General features: G+C 43.4%; 1 protein-coding gene across 4 annotated transcripts in view; it reads right to left on the bottom strand.

Annotated features, from left to right (window-relative positions):
- Window positions 1-26,567, bottom strand: part of IL1RAPL2 (interleukin 1 receptor accessory protein like 2) — a 491,080-nt gene that overhangs the window by 444,903 nt on the left and 19,610 nt on the right. For 2 of the 4 annotated variants that reach the window (XM_083595723.1, XM_083595724.1), the window contains exon 2: window positions 18,426-18,526. In XM_083595723.1, coding sequence (XP_083451849.1) covers window positions 18,426-18,507 — 82 coding nt within the window. In that variant the 5' untranslated portion in view covers window positions 18,508-18,526. Of the gene's footprint in view, window positions 1-13,975; window positions 14,136-18,425; window positions 18,529-20,792; window positions 21,001-26,567 lie in introns of those variants that run through there. The other 2 variants (XM_083595722.1, XM_083595725.1) reach the window with 2 other exon arrangements.

Raw genomic sequence — 26,567 nt, forward strand, 5'->3', positions numbered from 1 at the left:
TCTTGCTGCCCTTCACAATAAGGTCATAGGAAGGGCTACAATAAACACCTGTTCCAAATGGAACTGAACAGGATAAAGAAGTGGGGTCCCCCCCCAGACCCCCGCTCAAGAGACTATCTTAACTGTCAAAAGCCACAACCTGGGCTACATCAATATCATACATTTTAACAGCCAATACACTGCTTTAACAGTCATGATTCTACACCGGCCACCCCCCCTCCAAGAATCCTGGGAGCTGCAGTTTGTTACAGCTGACAGTTGTTAGGAGACACCTATTCCCCTCACAGAGTGTGGGCCCCAGACTTCCATGTGAAGATAAATTGTCTGTTAAACTACTTGAGAATTGTAGCTCTATGAGCGGAATGGGGAGGGGTGGGTCTCCTAACGGTTCTCAGCAACACTTAGCAAACTACAGCTCCCAGGATTCTTTGGGTGAATCCATGAGTGTTTAAAGTGGTGTGATAATGCTTTAAATATATAGTGCAGGTGTGGCCCTGGTGTCCTTTTTTTTTTCTTTGTACCAGTTCCCATCACTACAAATATTGTCCATGCTGATTAGGGCTGATAGGAAGCTGGAATACCCTCCAGGTTGGAGGAAACTGTGTTACACCCTCCACAACTTCATAAAACAGAACCACAAGATGAACTTGCTCTACAAAAAGACAGAAATCTTGCCTCATATTCAAAGACACAAAAGTCACAAGATTCCACAAAGATGTAATTTCCTTACAGAAAAAGCAATTAAACTGGGATGTAGACGGAAGAGGACTTTCCGATCTTGGATTTAACTTTGTTCTCTGTAGCAGCCAAGAGTTGGGAAGCGGAAAGCTAAGCAAATAATTGTTTTTAAGTAAGCTCAGTTCAGATATATTTACAGCCTATATATCTCTTGCTTGATATTCTACATATTAATTTACTCTCTAACCAGGCACATTTCTGCAGCATTTTAATCCACAGGTTGCAAATACCCTTTAAGTCATTGTTAGTTTCTCAAAACTACTGTTCCTTCTATGGCTACCACCAAGTGAGGGTGCCTATATAAAAAGGAATTTAATTCCAGCATCAATTCACGAGGGGGGGACGACCCTAAGGTGAACCAGAGAAGCCAAGCAAGGAGCCACAATTAGAAAAGAGTAATACCTCTTACAAAAAAGTATTAAGAAGGGAATTAAGCTCTGCCATAGGACAGTGTGAGTTACACAGCAATTAACTGCTGAATAATTGGAATCAGCTGTAGTTGTGGACATTCAAATTTACTGAACAGTAGCCAAGTTCAGTAAAATACAAGCAAGCCCATAATTACTAAAGAAATTATCTGATGTCAAATTAGCCACTGCTTTTAATGATGTTAATCTTCAGGCATGTTAAACCATGGATTGCGTTGGTATTAAGAAGCCATATTATAAAATGCTTAAGCACCAATTATAATTGCATGTTTTAACAATGTTTCGTTAACTGAAACCTAGAAACTTTCCGGTGTTCTCAGCCCACATACCTATTTGAGACAGAAGTTGGCAGGAGTTCATTTTTTACAAAGTGGGTGGCAAGAGCACAATGTATATCAGGAAGCAATAGCAACTTGCTGGTTGGGGTGGAGCTGTTATGTTAGCCTCCCAGCAGGAGGGACACTGTTGCTTAACCGAGGGCAAGGGCAAGGTGGCCCAGAGGTCAGCTCTGGTGGAGCCAATTTGGCACTCCTGCTGATGTGCTTGCACTGCACCAAAGTCCCTGCCACTTCTCCTCCCAGTAAGCAACAGTGACCCACCTAACAGGAAGCTAATAGAGCAGCTTATTCTACTGGAGTTGGTAGGGCAGAAGACACAGAGGTCAATGGTAGGTGGAGACAGAGCTAATGACAGACAGAGCCAACTAATTTTAGTTTTGTTCATATTCTTCTCCCTGCAGAGTCCTAGAAAGGCAACATTAAGTCTATGGAAGAGGAGGAGAGCTAGGTTCATCTCCTGGACTGCTTATAAGTAAGATGGCTTGCAGGCTGGAGGCAGACTGAGGTTGGGGAAGCAGTGCCCGTTAGTCCCAGAAGACTAGCCCAACACCACCCAGTGCAGCCTTACCCCAGGTTGTGCTAAACTTACATTTGCTACTACTAGAGATGGACAAATCTGTCAGTTTCACTTCTCTTTGTTTCCCATTTGTTCAGGCTTAAATTCAGTTCTCCACATTACCGCAGCAATTTCTGATCTTCTTTCATCAGCATTTTGTAACAAATTTCTCCTAATAAACACATTTCTGTATGCCGTTCTGCCTATATAAACTATTTGCAAGTAATTTTCCCCAGCCTAGTGCATTATTGATGTTAGTTTCACTAATATATGCATTTATATGCACACTTTGCACTGATAATATGCATTTGTGTGCACATTACTTGGCTGGGGCAGATGGGTCTCATCAACCTGGGTAGGTAGCCCGTCTAGGAGAAGAAAAACTCTGATCCTAGACCTCCTCTGCCTTGCAAAAGATCTTTGGGAGAAGAAAAGTCTAAGGAGTAAACCCTACACAAAATCCAGAGTGGAGTCCCTAAGGCGGTTGGATGGCACCCTGTACACCTCCTTCCAGCAACTCCTGCAGCCATGCTAGTGCCAAATGTATAGCTCTGCTTTCATTTGGTCCACATCTGTGAATGTGAGAGGGGGTATTGTCATCTGGGCAGCCCAGGATCCCCATGCACACTGCCCAGGCTTGTGCCCCAGGGAGGTCACTTTGGTGCTCCTAACACAGCAGTTTGACTTCACCCCTGGAGGCGCACTCCACTGTTTCTACAGACCAACAACCTAGCTTGGGAACTGCATTGCAAAATTCAAAGGAATGCAAATTATGCAGGATCTCTGTACGATTTGGGTAAGTTCACCTTCCCATTGAAAGTTTGCCTTTAAATATGAAATGAGTTGAATTTCTGCATCATTCCTGTTTGCTACTGAAGTACTTCCTCTGAAGCACAGGCCTCTCCTAGAACCCCAGTCAGAACACAGCACTGTGAAAATCCAACCACCTCTTCAGAATGCAAGGTTGCATTCACAACAGAATCACAACAAGCCAGCCATTTGATCAAACCTACTAAACACACACCCAGATGTTGCTCCCACAAAAACTGCCACTTCCGTACAATATTGGAACCATTAAGTCCTAGCTGCTGTCAAAAATAGTTGACAGGTAAAAGGAGCAGAAGGAACCAGGTGTCTCTCATTCATATATATATATATATATATATATATATATATATATATATATCTCAGAAAGATATTTACTTAAATATATTTTTCTGTTTTGCAGTGAAAGAGCATCTCATTCCAGTTGTTGGGGTTGTCTTGCATTAGGCACACTAAGGTATAATATACTTGTAAAAGTCAGATCTCCTTTAAGGGTCTTATTGTGTGCATGAAGGTTGTGCATTATTACTGGTGTAATTATGGGGATAATTTAGTACTCGTGCTGTGCCTTCCAACAGGGAGCTCTAAAAGGTAATTTTCAACTCCTTAAATTTTGTTTAGGTTGTTAGGAAATATTTTTAGATCTAGAAGAGGGAATTTTATTTTTGCATAAACTAATAGCCCCTTAAGGATGTGCTCTTAAAAACATCATCAATCTGGTATGGGATGATGCAAAAAGAAAGCAAACTAAGCCATGATTCTGTTTAATGGTGACTAATTTAGAGGGTTATTAGATTTCGTGACCAGAATCTCAAGCAAGAACATTCATTGCCCAGTATAAGCCAAACCCTGAACGAACAAGGCTACTTTGCACAAAGAAACCATCTGAAAAAAAAGAGGAAATATTTGTTGAGAGGAGGAGAGAAGGGGGAGAAGTTGTGTATAGATTCACTGTTCTCAAAATGTCATGATGGCATCTCCATGGAGGAATAAAGAGTTGCTAGGGAAGGAATGATGTCTTCCTATGAACTGGGGGGCTGTGACACACAGCAGAAGAATGAAACAAAGGGAACAAGTACGAGAGGATGAACTTAAAAAATTGCTACAGAATTTCGAGAGCATCCATGTTCTTCAGATGCTGTTGGCATCCATCTGTCTTAAGAAACAGTGGGGTGAAGCTCCGGGGTCAAACTGCTGTCTTAGCAGCACCAAAGTTACCTCCCCCAGGGCAGAAGCCTGGGCAGTGTGTCTGGAGGTCCTGGGCTGCCCAGGCTACAAGACACCCTCTCAGCCTCATGGATGTGATCCAGAGGAAAGCAGAGCAATACATTTGGCACTCGCTTGGCTGCAGGAGTTGCTGGAAGGAGGCGTAAAGGGCACCATCCAACTGCCTTAGGGACTCCACTCTGGATTTGTGTAGAGTTTACTCCTTAGCTTTAAAAAAAAATCTGCAAAAGAACAGTTGAAGTACACACCTTGTTTTAAGGTCACCTCTAGCAAAGCAGCCATGACCTTGTTCACCATTCCCCAACCTGGTGCCATCCAGTTCTTTTAGGACTACAATTCCCATCATCTTCAATAACCATTGGCCATGGTGGCTAGAGCAGATGGAAGCTGGAGTTACAACAGTGTCTGAAGGGCATCAGGTTGGGGGATGCCAACTTAAATAATAAAATCAATGTCAAAATAAGCTGCTCTCTTCAGGTCAAATATGTACATACCCCATTTAACTGGTCCAAGACACAGCTACAAGCAGGGGGATAAACTATATATTGTGTGCCAAGGCCCCATGCCCTGCAGTTCCTTATTAAAAACACAGAAACACAAGTATTTAGGTTAATGGGCTAAAACAGGCCACAACTTTATTGGTTACAGATGTGAGCTGTTTGGCTTAGGCATTGGTTGAAGCAATAATAATAATAATAATTTATTATTTGTACCCCGCCCATCTGGCTGCGTTTCCCCAGCCACTCTGGGCGGCTTCCATAGAAAACCAAAAATACACTAAGATATCACAGATTAAAAACTTCCCTGAACAGGGCTGCCTTAAGATGTCTTCTGAATGTCAGGTAGTTATTTATCGCTTTGACATCCGATGGGAGGGCGTTCCACAGGGCGGGCGCCACTACCGAGAAGGCCCTCTGCCTGGTTCCCTGTAGCTTTGCTTCTCGCAATGAGGGAACCGCCAGAAGGCCCTCGGCGCTGGACCTCAGCATCCGGGCAGAACGATGGGGGTGGAGACGCTCCTTCAGGTATACTGGGCCGAGGCCGTTTAGGGCTTTAAAGGTCAGCACCAACACTTTGAATTGTGCTCGGAAACGTACTGGGAGCCAATGTAGGTCTTTCAAGACCGGTGTTATGTGGTCTCGGCGGCCGCCCCCAGTCACCAGTCTAGCTGCCGCATTCTGGATTAGTTGTAGTTTCCGAGTCACCTTCAAAGGTAGCCCCACGTAGAGCGCATTGCAGTAGTCCAAGCGGGAGATAACCAGAGCATGCACCACTCTGGCGAGACAGTCCGCGGGCAGGTAGGGTCTCAGCCTGCGTACCAGGTGGAGTTGGTAGACAGCTGCCCTGGACACAGAATTGACCTGTGCCTCCAAAATGACTCCCAGGCTGCGCACCTGGTCCTTCAGGGGCACAGTTACCCCATTCAGGACCAGGGAGTCCTCCACACCAGCCCGCCCCCTGTCCCCCCAAAACAGTACTTCTGTCTTGTCAGGATTCAACCTCAATCCATTAGCCGCCATCCATCCTCCAACTGCCTCCAGGCACTCACACAGGACCTTCACCGCCTTCACTGGTTCTGATTTGAAAGAGAGGTAGAGCTGGGTATCATCTGCATATTGATGGACACCCAGTCCAAACCCCCTGATGATCTCTCCCAGTGGCTTCATATAGATGTTAAAAAGCATGGGGGAGAGGACGGAACCCTGAGGCACCCCACAAGTGAGGGCCCAGGGGTCTGAGCACTCATCCCCCACCACCACTTTCTGGACACGGCCCAGGAGGAAGGAGCGAAACCACTGCATATAGCAAGGCTATATCTTGACCCCCACCTGTCTGCAGGGAGTCGAATTAAGGGTAAACCACCAGAAGGGGAAGCCCTAAGACTTACATCAAATAGAGGCACCCTGACCGGTCCCCACTGGGGTCGTGGCATGGCCCTAGCCCATGTTTGGACTCCAGGGAGGATCCACACACCCCAATCCCTTTAACAGGATAGCCTTAACGAGGAGGGGCAGGCAGAGGCTACAACCTCCCATCCCTTAAACAAAGGCTTACCCAATGCCTAACCTTACAAAGTTGTGACAATTGCTACACGGTAGGTGAAAACCAAATGGCCGGTGCCAATTCACCAAGTGGAAAAACTCCTACCCAGTCCCAATAAGGCGGCCGAAATTTGTCCATAGCAAGGTCGTGTCATACCAAAGCTTAAAAAGAAGGCAGGTGGGTTGGGAGAGGGTAGCCCCCCTGGCCGTGCCATGGTTTAAAACACCCACGGCCACACCCCATGCTGCCATAGATTGGCCGGGTGGGCCAGACACAGCCAGTGGTTGGCATGAGGGGGACGTCAACCCCCCACCCTTGAGCTGGATCACTGTGAAAGCCCAGATGCCCGGCCGCAACCACGAAAGGTGAGCAGTCTTATACTGCAGCCATGTGTAATGATGGGTTTCTTTGTGTATCAAACCCAAAGATTGCACCAGGGTCTGATATCAGGTGATGCTGGACCTAAGCAGGTCTAGGGGTGGTTAGTGACTGGATGGGAGACCACCTGAGAAACCCCAGTACACTTAGGGTTTAACAACACTTACCTCTCCTCCATACTTTCAAGGCATAGTGCATGCTTTAAAGCTCTGTGTCCAGGCGTGTCCAAGCACACTTCCCCCATGAAAACCCGCTCTTTAAAGCTCAATCAGAAAAAACAGAAATCTGCAGAAAACCCCTATTGCCATTTGTTGCATTTCAGATTTAAAGAGCGGATTTTTATGGGGGAAGCTCTGGGGCAAAAAAAAGAATAGTGGTCGGACATGGAGCTTTAAAGCAAAGACCAGTGCCAGGAAAGAGTGGGGCAAAAGTAAGTGTGGATAAATCCTTATTTGAGTTTCATGGTGGAACAAAGGTGGGATACAAATTCTGGGATGGAGAACCCTCCAGATGTTGCTGGATGTGGCCCTCCAGATGTTGCTGGATTCCAACTCCAAAGGGTCAATGGTTTGGACTGGTAAGAGTTGGAGTGCAACATTTGGATGGCTGCAGGTTCCCCATCCCCAAACTAATCTAATTCTATTAAAGAAAACAAATGAATTAATCCCAGGTCTTCTTGAGCCATTCACTGGTTCTAGTGAATCTGGTGGCTGTGCTCTGGTTTGCCAAATGCAGAGAACTGTTTAATGTTGGGCCAAAACATTTCCCGACAAAAAGTAAAGCAGAGCAGTAATGAGCAGATTTGATCACTCCTAAAGGAAGAGCGGAAGTCTGTAAGTAATGGGTTGCTGAGTCACTGTTAATAAGAGTTGTGTTGACCTACATAGAAGTTCCATTCTGGAGGGAGATTTTTTTAACTGAAGGCCTCAGATTTGCCTAAAAATTACAGATGTCATTTTGAATAGAGATATTATAGTCCAATAACTGCACTGTTCTTCCATGTTCATCCCATTAAGTTGAAGGTCCATGGTTCAGTACCCAGAATCCCAAGGTAGAGTTGAGAATACCCCTGTCTGTAACCCTAGAGAGCTACTGCAAGTCAATGCAAACAGTGCTGAGCTAGGATGGCCCAAGAGGCCTGACTCAATGTAAGGCACCTTCCTAATTTGCAGGAGTGGGAGACCTTCAGCCTTCCAGATTTTGCTGGACTAAAACTCCTATCATCCCTCCCATTGAACACACTCGCTGGGGCTTGTAGTCCAGTTACATCTGCAGACCAACCCACTGCATCCCTTAAAACAAACATGAATTGTCTCAGTCTGAGTCTTCTCTGGCCCATCAAATCAGAACAAAGCATTCCCCAAGGTCTGAAGATCTGCAGGGAAAGAAGCTTAATTGCACAACATGTTAGGTTACATTGAAATGCAAACTGGACTATCATGTGGCAACTGAATGTTCTGGAGGCTGCATTGTAAGGAAAGACTGGCTGACAGGGCAGCCACGCGTTCCTGCTTTACAGAGGACAGCCCTCAATTGCAATGGCTGTCCAGTCCTAGTCCAGTTCAAAGGGGGAAAGCTCAAAGAAGGCAGAATAGGAGAGGCCCGGAAGCTGCTCATCAACAGCGCATACCTTCCAGCATTTCTCCAATGAAAATAGAGTCATCCTATTCCATTATTATTATTATTATTATTATTATTATTATTATTATTATTACTACTACTACTACAACATTTATACCCCACCCATCTGACTGGGTTGCTTCAGGCACTCTGGGCAGCTTCCAACATATATAAAAACATAATAAAACATTAAACATCAAAAAAAACTTCCCTATACAGGACTGGCTTCAGATGGCTTGGGGGACTGAATATCTCCACACCCTCCAACATTTCTCCAATGAAAACAGGGACGTCCTAAGGAAAACTGGGACATTCTGGGATCAAATCAGAAACCAGGACGGCTTCTGTAAATCCAAGACTATCCCTGGCAAATAGGGACACTTAGAGGGTCTGACAGTGACAGCGAGAGGTGCCCTATTTCTCTTTAAATTACAGAACTTATTTCTTAATTTGCATCCATAAATTAGCATATGTAAATCTGCATCCTCTTCTGTTCTTCTTTTAACGAATGCATTTTCTTTTTTGGGGTGACGCATTAAGATGACACCCTTCTGATTTAATAATGAGTTCACTTTGCTGCTCAGTAGACCCAAGAGCCTGACGAAGATGCAGCTACCTGACCTTATGCCTCTTGAGAGAGACCTTATGTTTTAAGCTCCAAAGATCACTGGTTCAGTGCTGACTGGAAACTCAACCCTAACCTAAATAGGACAGGTGACATTTGTCAAACCTTTGCAAGGGTTTACACACTAAAGATGGGATCTCAGGGACTGAGTGCATGTGTGTTTTATTTGTAGTACAAGTGTACCCTGAGGCTTCAAATGCAACCAAGACAGAATTGTGCTAGCAATGAGCCAAGTGGAAAGTGGAAGCAGTGTTTACTTTCTGCAGAGAAATAAAGGTCCACCACCACATTTAATCAGCAAGAGCTTAAACTGAGTTGTTCCGCTTTATTGACTACAGAGATTTCTGCCTAGGATCTTGGGGAGGTATTGTTAACATTCCTATAAACATATTTAATTATTTGTTCAAGAACCCAGAGTAGCTTTGAAGAATTACATAAATCTTAAAAAGAAAGGGTTTCATGTCTCCCACTGCTTAAATCCCAGATTAGCTTTAAATAATATTACGGCCGGTGCATAAAGCATTCACAGTAAAATACTTTTTTTTAAAAAAAAAAATTAAGCTAGCGTGTGAAAGGCCAATTTTCCCTACCCTAGATAAATCAGAACTCTACTTTTCCTGGTGAAAATTGCTCGCAGGCCAAACCACTCATTGGAGGATCTCAATCATTTTGAAAACACTCAGAGTTAACATGCCAAGCAGGAATAATTACTGAGATATCGTCAAACTGTGACCGTTGCATATATGGCATTCATTTCTTGAAGCAGAAGTTTAAAAGCACCTGCAAATGGCAACAGTGCACTTGTCCCCTTCATTTGTACTCAAGAATCCTCTTACACATCCAAATAATGTTTATAGTTAAGCAGGACACATACAAATCAATGTGGGTTTGGGGTGTATTTGTGTGGAAGGTGAAAGCCTAAGAAAAGCCAACTGTCCAGAGGGCTGCATTGCAGCCTCTCCTGCCCCACCATGCCTTCTCCAAAGGCCATGGGGGTTCCCCAGCTGGTTCCTTCCACCATTCCCCTGCATCCAACCAGTCCAGGACAGCACTGAAATCAGGACAGGGAAGGCACCTGCCTGATGTCAATAAGCAGAGGGTTCCAAAGCATAGATACTGCCATGTTAAATATAGTGGGGGGTTTTGCCACGTATTTATATGGAGGCACCACATGCCACCACATCAGGCTGTGACCTGGAAGTACAGTGGTCATCAGTGTGGTACCTACAGCTGCATATGCAACCACAGGTGCCTTCCCTACTAGTCACAGAATTTCCTCCATATACATCAAGAATAGGCTTGTAAGAAGCATTCCACTGTAGACACTAGAATAGGTTGCAGTGTGTGCTTAGCTGCTGTGTGTGTGTGTGTGTGCACTCGTGCATGCTTGCGTTGCCCACGACAGCTTTCTTGGTGTACCAATGGGCCCACAGGCCTCAAGAGGTTAGTGGTCCCTGTGGTGATAAGACTCAAACTTCCAAGCCACCAGCTTGGAAAACCAGTTCCTCGCAGTATGTTCCTGGGTGTTGTTTTTCTTCACAAAGCATCATAAGAAGCAAAAGAAAAGGGGGGAAAGTTGTCCATGTCTAGGCCACTTAGAGACCCACAGGGTGACTTATGAACTCTGTTTTACTTATGTGCATTGTTATAGAAACAAGTGGGAGCAGCAACAAAATGTTGCAGTACAGAGTGCCCTGAATTCCAGCTGCTTCTTTTCGTCCCCCTTCCCCTTTTCACCGCCCAGCTCCCAAGGAGTCGGTTAACGTTCAATGGCAATTGAGCACACTTAGCCCTCACTGAGCTATTTGGGAGGGGGGATTCCCTGCTCCTCTTTTTTTCTTTTTTTGGTCATTATTAAAAAGTGCTTTTGTACACCTGCAAGCCTTGGGGGTCCATCCTGCTCTCATTCTAATGATATGCTCTCCTGTGCACAGGTGGTGCAATTTTGGCAATGGAAGCACCAATGCCCATGGCAATTTTATAAACAACCGTCTGATGCTAAGTATTTAGGAGTTTATCAAATTAATTAATCTCAGCCACACCATACATCATGAGGGAAAACAGAAACCCATTCTGGCCTGCTTAACACATCGCCACCCAATAAAGACTCCCCTGTTTCCCAATATTGTCATTGGCCAACAAAGACCGCCTTTACACTGTTCATCCCTCTCGTGACAAAGCAGTAGGAAAGCACCCTGTTGTGTTCCGGTGAAGTCATCCATTTATTTTCCATAGCCAGCCAGAGGCTGTTGAATCTGCCAGAAATACCACGGCTGCTCAGCACTCTACAGATCTTTTTTGTCAACACATGGGTTACAGAGAGGGTAGGCAGTGTTTAACTCCAGATGCTGTTTGACTCCGACTACCATCAGCCCCAACAGCATGATCCATGGTCAGGGATTAAGGAAACTGTAATATAACAGCATCTTGAAGGCGCCTCTTTAGTTACCTGTGGGTTACATGATACTGGATGAATGTTAAGGATCCTTTACCGAGTGACAACTGGCCACAGTGTACAGGCAACCGCTTGGGGCAAGCTAGCCAATTCTGGGCCCTTCCAGACATGTTTTATATTGTGCATTCATTTGTACTCATGAGCAGTGCTGGTCCACTCAGGAGGCAGAGTGAGGCAACCAGCTCGGGTGACAGGATATACAGGGCAGCAGATCTGGTCTCCAAGGAATGCAATGCCCACTACTACTATTGTCCAAGTAGCAGCAACAGTTGTGACACATTGCTTGGAGGCTGGATCTATCTCCTCCTTGCAGCCCCTGTCCCAGTGCCTCCATCCTCAGTGAGCTCTCAGCATACAGGCCATACTGCTGGCCTCCTCTCCCCACCCCCAGCAGAGGGGTCACCTGGGGTCTGCACCCGCTTGTCATGGTTCACAGTGGGCCCCACCCCCACCCCAAACAGCCTTTGATTCCCAGTTCAGCCATTGAGCAAGGTTGATTTGATTCCTCTCACTTGTTCCCAATGTAGTTTTTCATTTACCCTCTTGTTCACCATGTATATCTTTATTCCCCACCTTGTTCCTGATGTGGATCTCCATTCACCCTTTCTTCCCTGGTGGGGGAAACTACATTTTGTGGTTTGCCTCAGGAGTCAAAATGTCTTGGGGCAGCCCTGCTCATGCTAGTGTTGGGTGATACACGCAATTCCAGTTTCTTTCTTTCTTTCTTTCTTTCTTTCTTTCTTTCTTTCTTTCTTTCTTTTGTATGTTAATATTTTTATTAAAGTTTTTTAACACTACAGTAAGATACAGAAAACTAATGTAACTTTTAAAAACAGCTACAGAATTCCAGAATTTTTTGTTTGTTTTTGTTTTAATAACTTTTTTTATTATTAAAGAATTTCGCCATACAATAAGGAAACAGCTACAAAAACTACAAGCAGAACAAGTAGAATACAGAGTCTTCTTCTGGAGGCAATTTTCAGCCCCCACCACATGCAGAAGGTAGCAGCCCCTCCCAGCATCTCACCCTAGGAGACCAACACTTCCTGTCTCCCACTCAGGGCCCTCCATCCACCATTCTCATGAATACTTAATCCATGGACCTTAATCCATGGACCTTAACAAACACAGGGCTCCAAAAAACAAAACAAAAAGGAGAGAGAGAGAACAAAAAAAGAAAAGAAGAAGATATGCAAAAAGACAAGAGGAAAAGAAACATTAGAGATAGATAACAAAAGACTTCCAATTTTCCATCTGCAGTTACATTAAAAAAAAGATTATTTAAGACATTCAGTCCATGTTAATAGCTACCTTCTCCACTTTCTGTTAAACAACATTTCTTTTGAATCAGTGTCTCAGAATCATTAATTTCTCTTTCCCCACAAAAAGTCCAAGAGGGATTCCCAAATTGTTATTATTATTGGTAATTAACTTTGCCTTCATTAATTCCCACCGCCATTCATCCATACTGGGTAATAATAAATTCTTTCATTCATGTTAAAATCTCTCCACTGTGATCACATATTGAGTGGGGGGGTCATTTTTTTCATTATATGAGCTCACTTCTATATGCTCAAAATCCACTTCCTTTTGTTTTTCATTTTCTGTTGTGTTTATGATAGTACCCTGATCTCCTCCTCTAGGACCTCCCACTTTTGTTTTTCCCCAGTCTTTTTCCAGAGATAGTTTCATGAATTTAATAGCATTGTTCTCTGAATTCACTCCAAATCATATGCAGAATGCTACATTTGAAGTTTTCCCAAAGTTTTCCCCCCTCTCATTTCCATCATCTCTTTCTCTGCATCTATGATTCCATCCTCTCCTTCTCCTCTAAACTCTTGAATGGAAGGCACTTCAATTTCACCATCTGCTTTCTCCCATTTTACTGTTCCCCATCCAGTTCTGCCAGTTTTTCATCAATTTGGTCTCAAGTCTCTAGATAGTCTCCATCTCCATTTTCCATTTCATCTCTCTCTGATTTATCAAATGTTGATCTGATCACTTTTCATTGTTCAGCCTTCAACTGCTGAACAATCCCAATAGTCACCGAAAGATTCAAAATACCTTTGCCATACTGAGAGTTTCTGTTGTTCCACTTTAAGAATACAGTCACAGTCAAAGTAAGATTTTTTTTCCAACAGAAAGTAATTCATTCATTCAGCCTTTATTGGCATAATAGAGAGTAATTTACTTTCAGTTTATCAGTGCCATTTTTTTTAAAGAATAAGAAGAAATAGATATTTTTCACACAAGGGGTCACCTCACCTATTTAATCTTTATTGCCAACCCTAAATCCAGTTTTCTGCTCTTGCTTAGACACTTTAACAACCAATTTTCCTTTATTATTCTTAGCGACAAAAGGTAGTTTTTGCAGGATTTCCAATTATAGATTTTCACCAGCAGACAGATAAATCTCTCTAAGACAGTTTTTTTCTTGTAGTGCTTGGGCACCATGTCAGGTCCTCTGCTTGCCAGCTCATTCCAACCCCTTCTGAACCCCTAGGTGCAGACAGCAGAGAACAGCAAGATTTCCGATTGTGAAATTTCATTTCTCTCAACGTCACAGAGTTGTCTTGTCTCAAAAGTGTTTAAGAAAGAGAGGGTGCAAATCAAAGGGATCTTATGTGGCGTTTGGATGCAATGTCAGTCCCTCGGCTCACCAGCTCATTTTAGGCCCCCTCTAATCCCCCCAGGTGCCAACAGCAGAAAACGGCTTTGATCAGACCATTTGAGGTTACTCACTCGATCACTCTTTATCACAGAGTGATTTGATAGTCAGAACTTCAGCCTGATTACCATCGATCACCACGTAATTATCTTCTGTCAGTGGAGAGCCGATAGAAAGACAGCCAATCCGCCATTTCCTCCCCCGGAAGTCTCCACAATCCAATACTGTTTGCACCTGCAAAAGTTTCAGGCTGTGCATTGGTGCATGTCCCATAGCTTCCTGCTGAAATCCTGTAACTTTTAACTATAGGTTAAAAATATTTACAAACATTTGCATGTAAATATATATTAGGTGGCATTCAGCAAAGCTTAACTCAGAATAGGCCTACTGAAATTAATGGATCTAACATAGTTATATTCATTAATTTTGATGGTTCTATCCCTGAGTAAAATTTAGTTGAATGTCACCCTTTAAGCTTCAGACTGAAGAACACAAATGTGGCTTGATAAGTGTATTCCTTTACTGGGGAAGATGATTGATTCCATCCTCTTAGCTTGTTGCAAAATTGTATCCTCTGAACAGTTTTCCTAGGTGTTCGTTTCTCCCCTATACAAGCCTCAACATGGCAAATTAGAGCAAATCCTCCCAGCGCGTGCCACTGAGCAATTTGGAGACAAGGCTCTATGTGCAACATCCTTCTTTTGAAAAGGACACAGTCACTAGTTATGCTTCAAGGAGCAGCCTTAAAATCTGAGAAACATAGAAAATCCATTTAGCACATGACATTATCGAAAGAAACATCAATAGCTTTGCTTCAGGTGGCAACCCTTTAAAAAAGGTTGTGAGGAAGTCTGCATTGATCAATAGACCCAAGATGTCACCTATTACACATATGAAACTTTCCTATATGCAGAGCTTGGGCTCAGAGATAGTAGCAAAAGCATGTATTTGCTTGTGAAATGCAATGTTAGAGATACATAAAGGGGTGGGGGGTTCCTTTCAACCTGCACCACCAGGGAGAAAAGACATTATTTACTCTTCTGTAAGGCACCTTGAAATAAGGTCAGTACTTATATAGAGATACAACTCTAGCCAAGTTGCACATCTTACAGAGTTCAGGTTTTGCCAACACAACTGAACCCTTAGTAAGGATCAAGTTAGGAGAGGAATTCCATTTCAAGAGGATGGGAGACAAGTCTTCCAGGACAGGCCCATGAAGCATGGGGCAAGATTGTAAAATGAAAGAAACTTGAAATGCACACACTCAAAAAGTATTGTCCTATTTAAAGTTAGGTCCAGCCTCCTTTTCATCTGAGTATGACTCAAGGTGGGATACACACCTTGCATTGGCTAGTCCTCTCCCTTCTGTAAGTAGAAATCAACCAGTTCCATAATCCTTGTAAGAAAGGACACTGCATATTTGTAAACTTCTACCATCTAATAAGATAAGGCTTCTTTCCCATTGGGGAAAGTGAAAGGACTAGCAGCAAAAGTGGGATTCAGAGCAAGTGGGCTTTTCTGTTATACACTCAAAAAAAATCCTTGAGATTTCCAAGCATTGCACAGGAATGCTTGGTGCAACTGATTTTGGGGTACTCACATATCATTAAGAGATCAGAGCTCTGATTGTGCCATATGTTACTTGCTAAATTGCTACTGATAAGCAATATGAATTCACTACCAAGTAGCACACACGCACACACACTTACACTTGTACAATTCCAACAAAAGAAGCACCCCACACACATCTAAGCAGCATTAAGGAAAGGGGTTTGAACTACTTTCATAATTTGCTTACTTTAGCATCGTGCAATATGTAACTATTTTACTCTTGCGTTAAACAAAGCACAACTATCTTAGCACCAAATATTTTCTATAGAGGTTGGCAAGATCAAGCCTTTAATACTGGAGAAAGAAGAATCCCGAACAAGAAATCACTTGTATTCTAGCAAACCATTATATTACACATGGGCAAATTTCACAAGGGATGCTTAAAAATGGTTGTTGCATTTCCTTGGCCGTCAAAGTATTGTTATAAAAAAATACATTGGCAAAAATGTATATTATTATGATTAAGCTTGTTAGTCACTTGTTAATTACGTAGTTCTTCAAACAACTCGCAACGTATTTTAGACATAGACGCAAGTAGAACACATTCACATAAAACATGCCATTTCATGAAAGATTCAGAAAGTAACACCCACCCCAATAGCAGCAGCAGAAAGCTTCAGCAGCACACTAACAGCAGACATAATCACCATCATAGTCCATGAAAAGAATAGTTCTAATCGGGCACCAAACAAAATGTCAGTAAAGGTGCTAGATGGACCTTGCTAGCGATGACATTCCACAAACAGGAAGCCACAACTGAAAAGGCCTTCCCCCTTCATCCTCCAACACTCCCTCAGACAAAGCACACAGAGAAGGGCCTCCGATGATCTAAGGCTCTGTGTAGGCCTTTATGTGGAGAAGCATTCCAGAAAACATTGGGGTCCACTGCTGAGGTGTCTTCCTAGAACAGAGGTCACCAACCCAGTGCCTGTGGAGAGCATGTTGCCCATGAAGGTTTCTCCTGGGCAAGTGCCCTAGACTCTGAACTTGCATTAAAAAAAAAAAAAAGTAAGTGCCTAGCCCTTCTAGAAAGAACAAAAGAAAGTTATGAAGCAAAATGTGCCGGTACCTTCTAAGCAATTTATGTAAAATGAGAGTAGTGTTTTTCCTGGTATGGAGGAATATTTTTCCTAGTATGGAGGAATGCTTCCTCTTGTTGTTATATATAGCTCAGTTGGTAGAGCAGGTTGTGGGTTTGAGTCTCACATTGGCCAAAAAGATTTCTGCATTGCAGGGTGTTGGACTAGATGACCCTCATGGTCCCTTCCAACTCTACAATTCTATGATAGTGTCAAGGGTGCTTCCCAGCCAAAGGAATGCAGATGGCAGATAGGTAAGTATTTATTGACAAAGATAATACAGTCGCTTCTACAGTTCTGGATATTTACGCACACCAATCTAGCATCACAGGCAGCAATTCGCAGATCCATGCTCTATGGGGCAGTTGCAGCAACATGGGGCCACTCCCGCTGCACCAGTTTATGTACCTTCCTCAACGGGTTGCACGCATGCAGCCAGAGACTGTGTCTGCACAAAAAACTCCCTTTTCAACCCCCTCCTGATTCTGGGAGGCAGTGGTGCAGGAGAGGGTGAGGAAGCACTGGCCCTTCACTTGCCTGACCTGCCTCTTCCTCATCCCCTTCCAACCCATCCTGTGCTCCACCCTCCAGCTCTGAAGCTTCCCCTGCCTCTGATTCTTGCTTCCTGGCTGGTACAGGTCCCCAGAAATCACTGACCCCCTCTCCTGAGTCAGAATCCAGCCCTCCATCCCCCAGAGCATGCTCATCAGCGTCCCACCAGTCCCTGACAGAAAGCAACACCAATAGCATCAGTGCTTATGTGTGTGAACTCTATGATAAGGACCTAGTTGACTTCCTATAAAAGGCAGAAGCTTATTGGGCGTGGTTCTCTCTTCTTCTTTTTCCATGTTATACGACATTTGCCTTTGCAGCCATTTTGTGTTATGCTATGCTCCCTCTGTGGCAGCCATCTTGTGACTAGCAACCCCAGCACTCACTGAAGATTCAAAATGTGCCCACTAGTTGAAAAGGATTGGTGACCCCTGTTCTAGAAAGAACATTTTCCCAGCAATAGTGGTGTTCAAAAATGAATTAAAATTTCCATAGTACTTTAAGTATTTTAAAATAACAACATAGTTATTTGGGGTTACGAAACGTTTCTGTGCCAGATTTGATGCAGATTCTGCTCTTTCATTTCATCAACAAATGACACAGGCTTGTCACTTATGTCTGTCTTTAACTTTTTAATAACTTTTTAATAGTTTTATTGTGTGGTTTTATATTTCATTACTTTAAAACACTTCGATAATTTTTTTCTAAATGAGTATACAATTATTTTTCTATAAATAAATTAAAAAATAATCCTGATTGTTTCCAACACTCACAAATCCCTTGGTCCAAAGCACTCTATATCTGACATTAACATTTGCAACTGATACACTACATCTAAAAGTGCATTCTTAGCAGCTGCTGTGGAACTACATCTGCTTAGATGTGAGCTATTTTGCCAAACACCTTTTTGCAAAGAAACGAAGGTGCTTTTTGAAGAAAAAGAAGCACTTTGCAAAGAGCCCCACTTAACAAAGCTCTTTAGCATTCCTTCCAAAAGGAATATAAAATTCAATGAATCAGTCATTCAGTTATTGTTAGTATTGAGGACACTGAAATAACAGCACCTCTATTAGTTGTCACCATTTAAGACTTTTAAAATAACACCTTCTTTTTAAACCTAATACTTATAGCAGAACACTGACTATATTTTAAAGAACCACCCTTTGCTGAATTTTGTCCTTCATGTGCATAGGCAAGCCTCAGCAAACCCTTACTATACAACTAAAGAATGCACAGCAGAATGGCTCAACAAGGTTACTGGAAGCAGCTTTCTGGAACTTACCTGAATTTCTCTTTGACACCAGCTTCACATCAGCGCTGAATACACTGCAACTCACAAGGAACAAGAAGATGGACGGCTTCATCTTGGAGTCCCTTTGGCAGCTGAAATAGAAACATGATATATAAGGTCCTTATCCAAGCACCACACATACTGAGTGTCCATGTGATCAGTTTTGCAGAGGGCAGCCTCATGCTTGAAGGGTTGTTTGGGTCCAAATCTGGTTGACATGTTTTTATTATTTAAAAAAAAAAAACTAAGAAAAGAGAGCAGACTTGGGTCTTTGAAGTTTCCTGTCTGCAGTTAGCAATTAGATGACCACTTGAGACAGCAGATCTTCTCGAAGCCTTACCCACTACAACAGGATGCATTTTTATTTAAATTATAAAGGTAAAGGGACCCCTGTCCATTAGGTCCAGTTGTGGCCAACTCTGGGGTTGTGACGCTCATCTCGCTTTATTGGCCGAGGGAGCCAGCGTACAGCTTTCGGGTCATGTGGCCAGCATTGCTAAGCCGCTTCTGGCGAACCAAAGCAGTGCACAGAAATGCCGTTTACCTTCCCGCCGGAGCGGTACCTATTTATCTACTTGCACTTTGATGTGCTTTCGAACTGCTAGGTTGGCAGAAGCTGGGACCGAGCAACGGGAGCTCACCCCGTCATGGGGATTTGAACCGCCGACCTTCTGATTGGCAAGCCCTAGGCTCTGTGGTTTAACCCACAGCGCCACCCGTGTCCCTTCATTTAAATTATAGTTACTCTTAAATTGACATCTATAGCTATTAGAATATGCAAATTGGTGCCTTTGTTCCCTTTCGGGTGATTATTTTTCTCTTTTGTAGCCACCCAAAGACACACACACATACAAATATCTAGTCAATACATTTATTCCTCTCTATTATTACTAAAATGCACTTATCAGTAGAGCATGAGACTCTTAATCTCAGAATCATGGGTTTGAGCCCCAGGTGGATTCCTGCATTGCAGGGCATTGGACTAGATGATGTTTGTGGTCCCTTCCAATTCTATGATTAATATTTCAAAGATCTCTAAGTGGTGTAAAGTCCCCCCCCCAAAAAAAAAAATCACATTGAAACTAAAGCTATTAAAATATGTCCACTAAAGCTTCCTCTCTGGTACAATGGCTGAAGCTAGTTATTTAAGCAGCCACGCTAACCCTACTCACTTGAGATAAACCCCAAGAAATTCAGCAGGACTTACTTCTGAGTAGGCATGGTTAGGATCGCACTGTTACAAGTCTGAATCTGTGCTCAAGTGAAAGATGGAGCGATCCCTCCCTCACTTCGCTTTTACATCAGTAGCCCTTCGGTAGTGACTCAGCCCATTCTGTCTGTTTTTCTCCCCCCCCCCCCCAGTCTTAAATTCAGTTCTCCACATTTCCATATTAATGTGCGATGGAAAAAAATCTTCATGAAAATACATCGGTACAGTAGTGCAAATTTCTCCTACTATACAAATTATTGTATGCAATTTTCCCTAATAAACACACATTTGCAAGCAGTTTTCTGCAGTATAATGCAATTTTCTATGTTACTTTCACGAATATATGCATTTTTAAGCATGCATTCCCACAATAAATACATTTCTAAAAACATTGTTTGGTTGGAGAACCTCACTGCAAAATTCAGAGAAGGGTGAATTCAGAAGGACAGCTGCCTTTTAGTTCATACATTGTTCAAGGAAGTGCATATTAGAGGGTTTCACATTAAAATGTGAACTGGACCAAATTTCTCCCCTATCCCTTTGGCACATACAACTCTATCTGCCCACACTTCACCACTGCTCACTCACCACAGTGCTTTCCCGCCTTCCAGTTGTACATGCAATCAATATACAGTACAATGGTACCTCAGGTTACATACGCTTCAGGTTACATACGCTTCAGGTTACAGACTCTGCTAACCCAGAAATAGTGCTTCAGGTTAAGAACTTTGCTTCAGGATGAGAACAGAATTTGTGCTCCGGTGGAGCGGCGGCAGCAGGAGGCCCCATTAGCTAAAGTGGTGCTTCAGGTTAAGAACAGTTTCAGGTTAAGAACGGACCTCCGGAACGAATTAAGTACTTAACCTGAGGTACCACTGTATTGCTTTTAGATCCCCTATTTCGCAAATCCTCTGGAAAAGGACATATTTGTATTGGGTCAGGACACCTTCAATATCTTACTCAGGATTTTAACGCCTGCAGTTAGCCACTCTCTTGGGTTTGCTCATTTCGGTTTCTAAACTGCCTCTGCTTGTTAACAACACTAACACTGCAGCCTACAAAAATGAACAGCATAAATTGTATACCCATCATGTCTAAAGAGTTAAAATTATCCCAACGCCTCCTTAATCGTGTCTATGAGATCCTACCTCAAAAGACGGTGCTTTGCACTTAGATGAGACAACTGAGAAGGAGTTTCACAGATGTAGGGGTAATCACCAAACACACCTCTTCTTAAAAAGAAAAAGGGAAAAAAATAGTTTTCTGAACAACAAGGGACAGAAATAGAACTAGCTTCAGGAAGCATCATTACTTATATTGCACTATTGACGCCCATGGTACTTTGCAATGCATGAGTGTACAACCTAAACTTCTCCACAGCAGAAACAGGGAAGAAATGAGAGAGACAAGTGAACAATGGAAGATTTGTTCCCAGAAATTTCAGGTTGGCCCAACCAGCGGCAGAGGAAGCCGCTCAGGCACCTGGGGCGGCGCACCCAGTGGTGGGGCGAGCCACCCATAGGGGTGGGGCACACCTCAGGGCCTCCGGAGTCTGCCTGCCTCCTCCCACTCAGCCACCCTACATGTGGCTTGGGCATGCTGCAGACCCCGCGGTGAGTGCTGCCTGGCATTTTGTCACCCACCTCAGTGGTGACACCCGGGGTGGACCACACCCACCGCACCCACTGCACCCCTCTTCCTCCGCCCCTGGGCCCAACTTGAGGATACCCACTTTTTAACACAATGAATAGCTCCTATAGTCCAGAAGAAGTCACCATCATGCAACTGACAGTGCAGACTCAGAAGCTAGTCACAGGCATCTGGTTCTGCATAACATTCAATTGCCTAAGGCATTTGGATGCTTGAAGTGAATGACAAGAAGACACCTCTCACAATGCTACTTCAGCACTGGTGATGCGACAGAATCAGGCAATAGTCCACAGTCAATAGGGGACTCAGCAGATTACAACACAACCAAGGACCAAAACTAGGAATCAGGTGCAAGGAGTCAGAGACCTGGGTTTTTTCCTCCAGCAAGTGGATGACTCTAGAGGAAAATCTTGTATAATCAGGCCTCCTAGATCACAGTTGTTGGGAGTGAATGAGTTCCAGTGATTGCTTAGTCATAAAAGGACCCATTATTCACAAGTACACCCTTTACTCCTGAGTAGCATCATGACTTTGGATACTTAGATATATGCTATGTTGATGTTCTTTAGTCAGGACCAGAATCTTTGTGCACCAGTATTCTCAGGGGCTGTGGGATGGCTTCAACTTCTCCTCTGAAGGCTGCAGAGGCTCTTCAGTTCCTCCCAATCTTCAACCTGTGGAGTATCTGACTCATCATTGAGGATGCCATGTCTGTAACCAGCTCAGGGTTGAGCATGACAGCCACCTTTCCAGGCACTGCCCAGACTTGCTTAAGCAAGGTGGAGGTCCTGTGTATCTTTAGACCAAGGGACCAGAGATGTGACTCCTCCCCATGCTGTTGAGCAAGGACTGTGAGCCCTCCAGATGTTGTTGGATTCCAGAAGCCACCCCCAGTCAACATGGACCCAGGGATGATGGGATTTGGAGTCCAACAACATCTGGAACACCACAGGTTGTTCCCTGCTATAAGGCTAGAGGGAAAGGGCTGTAGTTCAGTAGTGGACAATTGGGTATACATGCAGAAGGTTCCAGGTTGAATACCAGGTATCTCCAGGTAAGGCTTGACGAGAACCCTAACTGAAATTCTGGAGAGCCACTACCAGTCAGTGCAGACCATGTGTGAGAAACTTTGGACTTCCGGGTTAGCGCCATCGGCGAAATGGCGGAGTTCCTCCGATCGGAGGAACTGGCTCCGTGGAAACTGGGTCTACCCACCACGGCGAAGGTGGGGACCCGCTAGAAATCCCAGGTGGAAGAAGCCTGGGAACGCGGGGTTCGGCAGAGCACCAGGAGCGCCTCCCCTACCCGCGGAGAACCCCATTTTGGGGCTCCGGAGTGAAGTAGGGTGATCGGCGCGGTGCTGTGAACTGACTGCTATTTTCACGGAGGGAAGCCGCATTGCCATTGCCGGAGAGCGCTGACTTTTTCCTGTCAACAATTGGACTTTAAACAAGTACCCGTGAGTAGAAACGGAAAATTGGATCAAGAAATATCTTAATTTGGCACCGAAGCAGGAAGGTTCAAAACAGGAAGTCCGCCTTCCGCTTTCTGTAAATAGACTGAAGCAAAAATCTTGTAAGCTAATAGCCTGGAAAGTTGCTTTATAAAGGTCGAAATTTCCTTCATTTATAACCATTAAAAACCCCTTGGAAGCAGGAGAAAAGGGGGGGGGGGAATTAAACTGTTCAAGCCTGCTGGCGAGGGAGTAAAGGAAAATAAGTTTCTACAGTCTCAAACCTGGGAACGGGGTGTCAGAGATAGAAATTACCAGAGACGTCCATTGACTGTGAATGGAACATTTTGACAGATAGCAAGAAAAAAGAGAAACAAATTGATACCAATATTGCCTGTTGCATTCTAAAGAAACAAAATATTTGAAAATTGAAAGTAACTTTCTTTTGTTGGACATGATTTAAAAAGATGGACACAAATAGAAATTGTATCCTCTAGAGGGAGCTTGTCAAATTGTTGCTGCAGTTCACTTGGGGATTTCACAGCTGCGAGATTAACATCGTGGGACCAGACTGTGACCTTGAATAAAAATGTGTTTGGAAGAAGTCCTGGTGCTTGCTTTTTGCAAGACAAGTGCTATGTTGGAGCAGTTGCATGAGAAGGTGGATTTGATGAGAAGTTGGATTTGATGACTGTTGTAATGTGGACAAATAGGGAATACTGACATAGAAATCATACAGGGACCAATCCAGGAAACTGGTTCGACTGGGCAAATGCAAGGACAGATAATAATGGAGGAAGCTACGGTGCTACCTCAAGCAATACAAATGGAGAAACCCAAGGCCCTGCAGGAGCATAAGCCGCTGTTTTGGAAGAATGAACTTGAATTGGGCCAGAGGGAGTCTGGAGCTGAGGAGGCTCTCAACTTTGGAGAGATTTTGAAATATGCTGTTAAAGATCTTTTGGATTATATTGATGACTGTGGGGAGTGGGACTGTGGGGAATGGGCTGGTCTGATGTGGAGAGATGGACATGAGTATGGGTGGAAATTCCCCGGAGACCTACTCCCTAAGGAGAAAGGAAAGAAACTAAGAAAGAGACCAACAAAAGACAAGGAAAAGTGCAAGTATAAACAAGAAGAAAAAGATCTGCAGAAGGGGCATGGAAGAGATTTAAGAGCCTCGGATATCAGACTACCAGGTTGATGGACTAGATGGAATGGATAGTAAGGACTGACATAACCCGAGACCAGGAAAAAGGGACGTTGGATGAAAATTGGAAGAGTCTATAAAGAAAAACTTTTATTTTGGGAATTAGTGTAAATTTAATGAATATTGGGGAGAATGTTGGAATGAAATTGTCTGGCTTTAGCAGAAATGATATAAGGATAAATAAGTATTAAGTTTTTTAAGTTTTAGGGTATTTCATGGTAAGATAAGGTTAAATAAAGTAAGGTAAATTGAATACCAGAATATGGTGAAAGATGGATAGGATGTATAGAGTTAATTAATTGGTTAAAAGCTAGAATATAAGAAAGGATTTGCTGAAACAATGACTGAAGTAGGATACAAAAAAGGGAGGTGTGAGGAAGTCAGGGAAATAGGCAGATGAAAGATAGGATATGGAATGACTGATTTGTTTTTGACCATTTTTATTTTTTAATTTTCTGTATTTTGTATCTTTTTGTCTCTTTTCTTCTTTTTCTCTCTTTTTTTCTTTTTTACATTTTTGTATTTCCTCTGAAATTTCAATAAATATTATTATAAAAAAAGAGAAACTTTGGTCCTCCAGATGTTGCTGAACTATAACCACCCTGAGACCTCCAGGTATAGGGCGGTATATAAATTCAATAAATAAAAAATAAATAAATCACCTATGGCCACTGGCTGTGCTTGCAAAGGCTGACAGGAGAATAGCCACAGGCACCAACTCCAGGGAGCCCTGGGGGCCCGAGCACCCACAAAATTTTGTTGTGGGTGTTCAGTACCTGCTCTGTGGGGCTTTGGATGTGACTTCCAGGTCCTGTCTGAGGCCTCAGGGGGCCTTGGACACGATGTCCAAGGGCCTTGAAATTGGCACCCTAGACCTCACAGGGCATCTGACATCACTTCCAGGGGTGATATCATGTTATGTTGATGACACTGGGCACCCATGATCTGGGGCCCAAGTCGACACCCCTGAGCATTGCCAATGGCCAGGGATGGGAGTTGTTGTTTGTCAAGATCTGGAAGGCCATATATTTCCCACGCCTGGTGTGGACAATACTGAGCTGGATGGATGGGCCATTGGTCTGACTTGGTCTAAAGAAGATTCCTCTGCCCCCTGGGCATCCCACTGGACTCAAAGAATGAGAACATGGGTAACCACTTAGAAAGAATGCCGTGTTCCCAGAAAAGAGGGGGTGTCTGCTGCATTTTTCTTCCCACTCCCAACCAACATTTCAAATGGAAGCTTTATTATAAGACAACTTCCACTCCACCCCCCTCTTTCCCACCCTGAGCATCTTAGTGCCAGCATACTGCAAAGCGAATGTAAAAGGCTGTGTATAATCACTTACATGATAGCGATTACTCTGCTTATTCAATTATTTCAAAATTACCATGTACATTTTAAAGATTCTTTCTTCCCTTCCATATTATGGGCTATAAATATGCAGCGCTTCGTATTCCTGAAGTTTTTGTTCCCTTGAGCACTCAATGCTTTCTGGTTCCCTGGGGTTAGAGCACTAGAGAACCAAAAGGAAACTGGGAAAATTATGAGATGTGAAAGCTGTCCAACAATGGTTAATGAAGGAATTAGTATGCTGGGGGGGGGGGGGGAGTTCTTAACCTTTCCTCGGAGTATCAAATCCCAGTACAAGAAGGGCCATCTTGACAAGAGAGCAGTTTTTTTTCCCTTAAAGTAATTGAACTAAATCTTATGACAGATAATTGTAATGATGATGTTATGCTAGGATGATTTTCAAGTGTAGCTTTGCAAATTACTTTCCCCGCTTTGCTCTCTTCAGATAGAGACAGGTAACTTCCATAGTGCATTACAGCACGCTCATATAAATGTCTGATCAGAATTGAGTCCTATTGAGTTCAAATGGACTAAGTTAGGGTTGTATCCAGCATACTCTGCGTAGACCCACTGAAATTCAGTCCTTGGAGAGTAAGTATGGTGTACAGTGTCAAACTAGGACATAGGAAACTGGGACTTCAATCCCCACTCAGCCATAAAGCCTGTGACCTTAGGCCAGTCGCTGCCTTTCAGCCTAACCTACATCATAGGGTTGTTGTACAGATTAAATGAGGAGCTCCTTGGAGAGAGAAAAAGTCGGATAAAATATAATCAATAAATCAATCAATTAATAGTAAAAGCCAATTAATATCAATGGGTCTACACCACGTTGGACATGTACTTAGATCTACTTGGAATTCATTCCTACCACATTTATTAAACAGGGTTAGAAATGCAGGAAAATGGGGTTAGGAATGCGACCTCGCCTCCTCTTCCTGTCGTTCCACGACTATATACGTAAATGTGCAGAAAGCATGCTTGTTTAAAAAGGAGCTCCACCCCAAAACTCCTATAATCCCCATCCTAGCTAGAAGGGTATCTCAGTAGCCATCCCAGAATCCCACCTTCTACTAGAAAGACACACTCAGTGGAGACATTTCATATGGTATTGTAGGTAGAAGGAAAGACAAGCTACCCACCAAAATACAAGTACCCATTAAGCATGGTTACAGAATCGCTTTTCGCCAGGCAAGATGATCCTATACTCTGGAAGAGAAGGGCAGCCCCTTATACTTCACCAAAAGAGATTTGCATATGCT

Source organism: Podarcis filfolensis, assembly GCF_964270895.1.
Source record: "Podarcis filfolensis genome assembly, chromosome: Z".
Taxonomy (NCBI): domain Eukaryota; kingdom Metazoa; phylum Chordata; class Lepidosauria; order Squamata; family Lacertidae; genus Podarcis; species Podarcis filfolensis.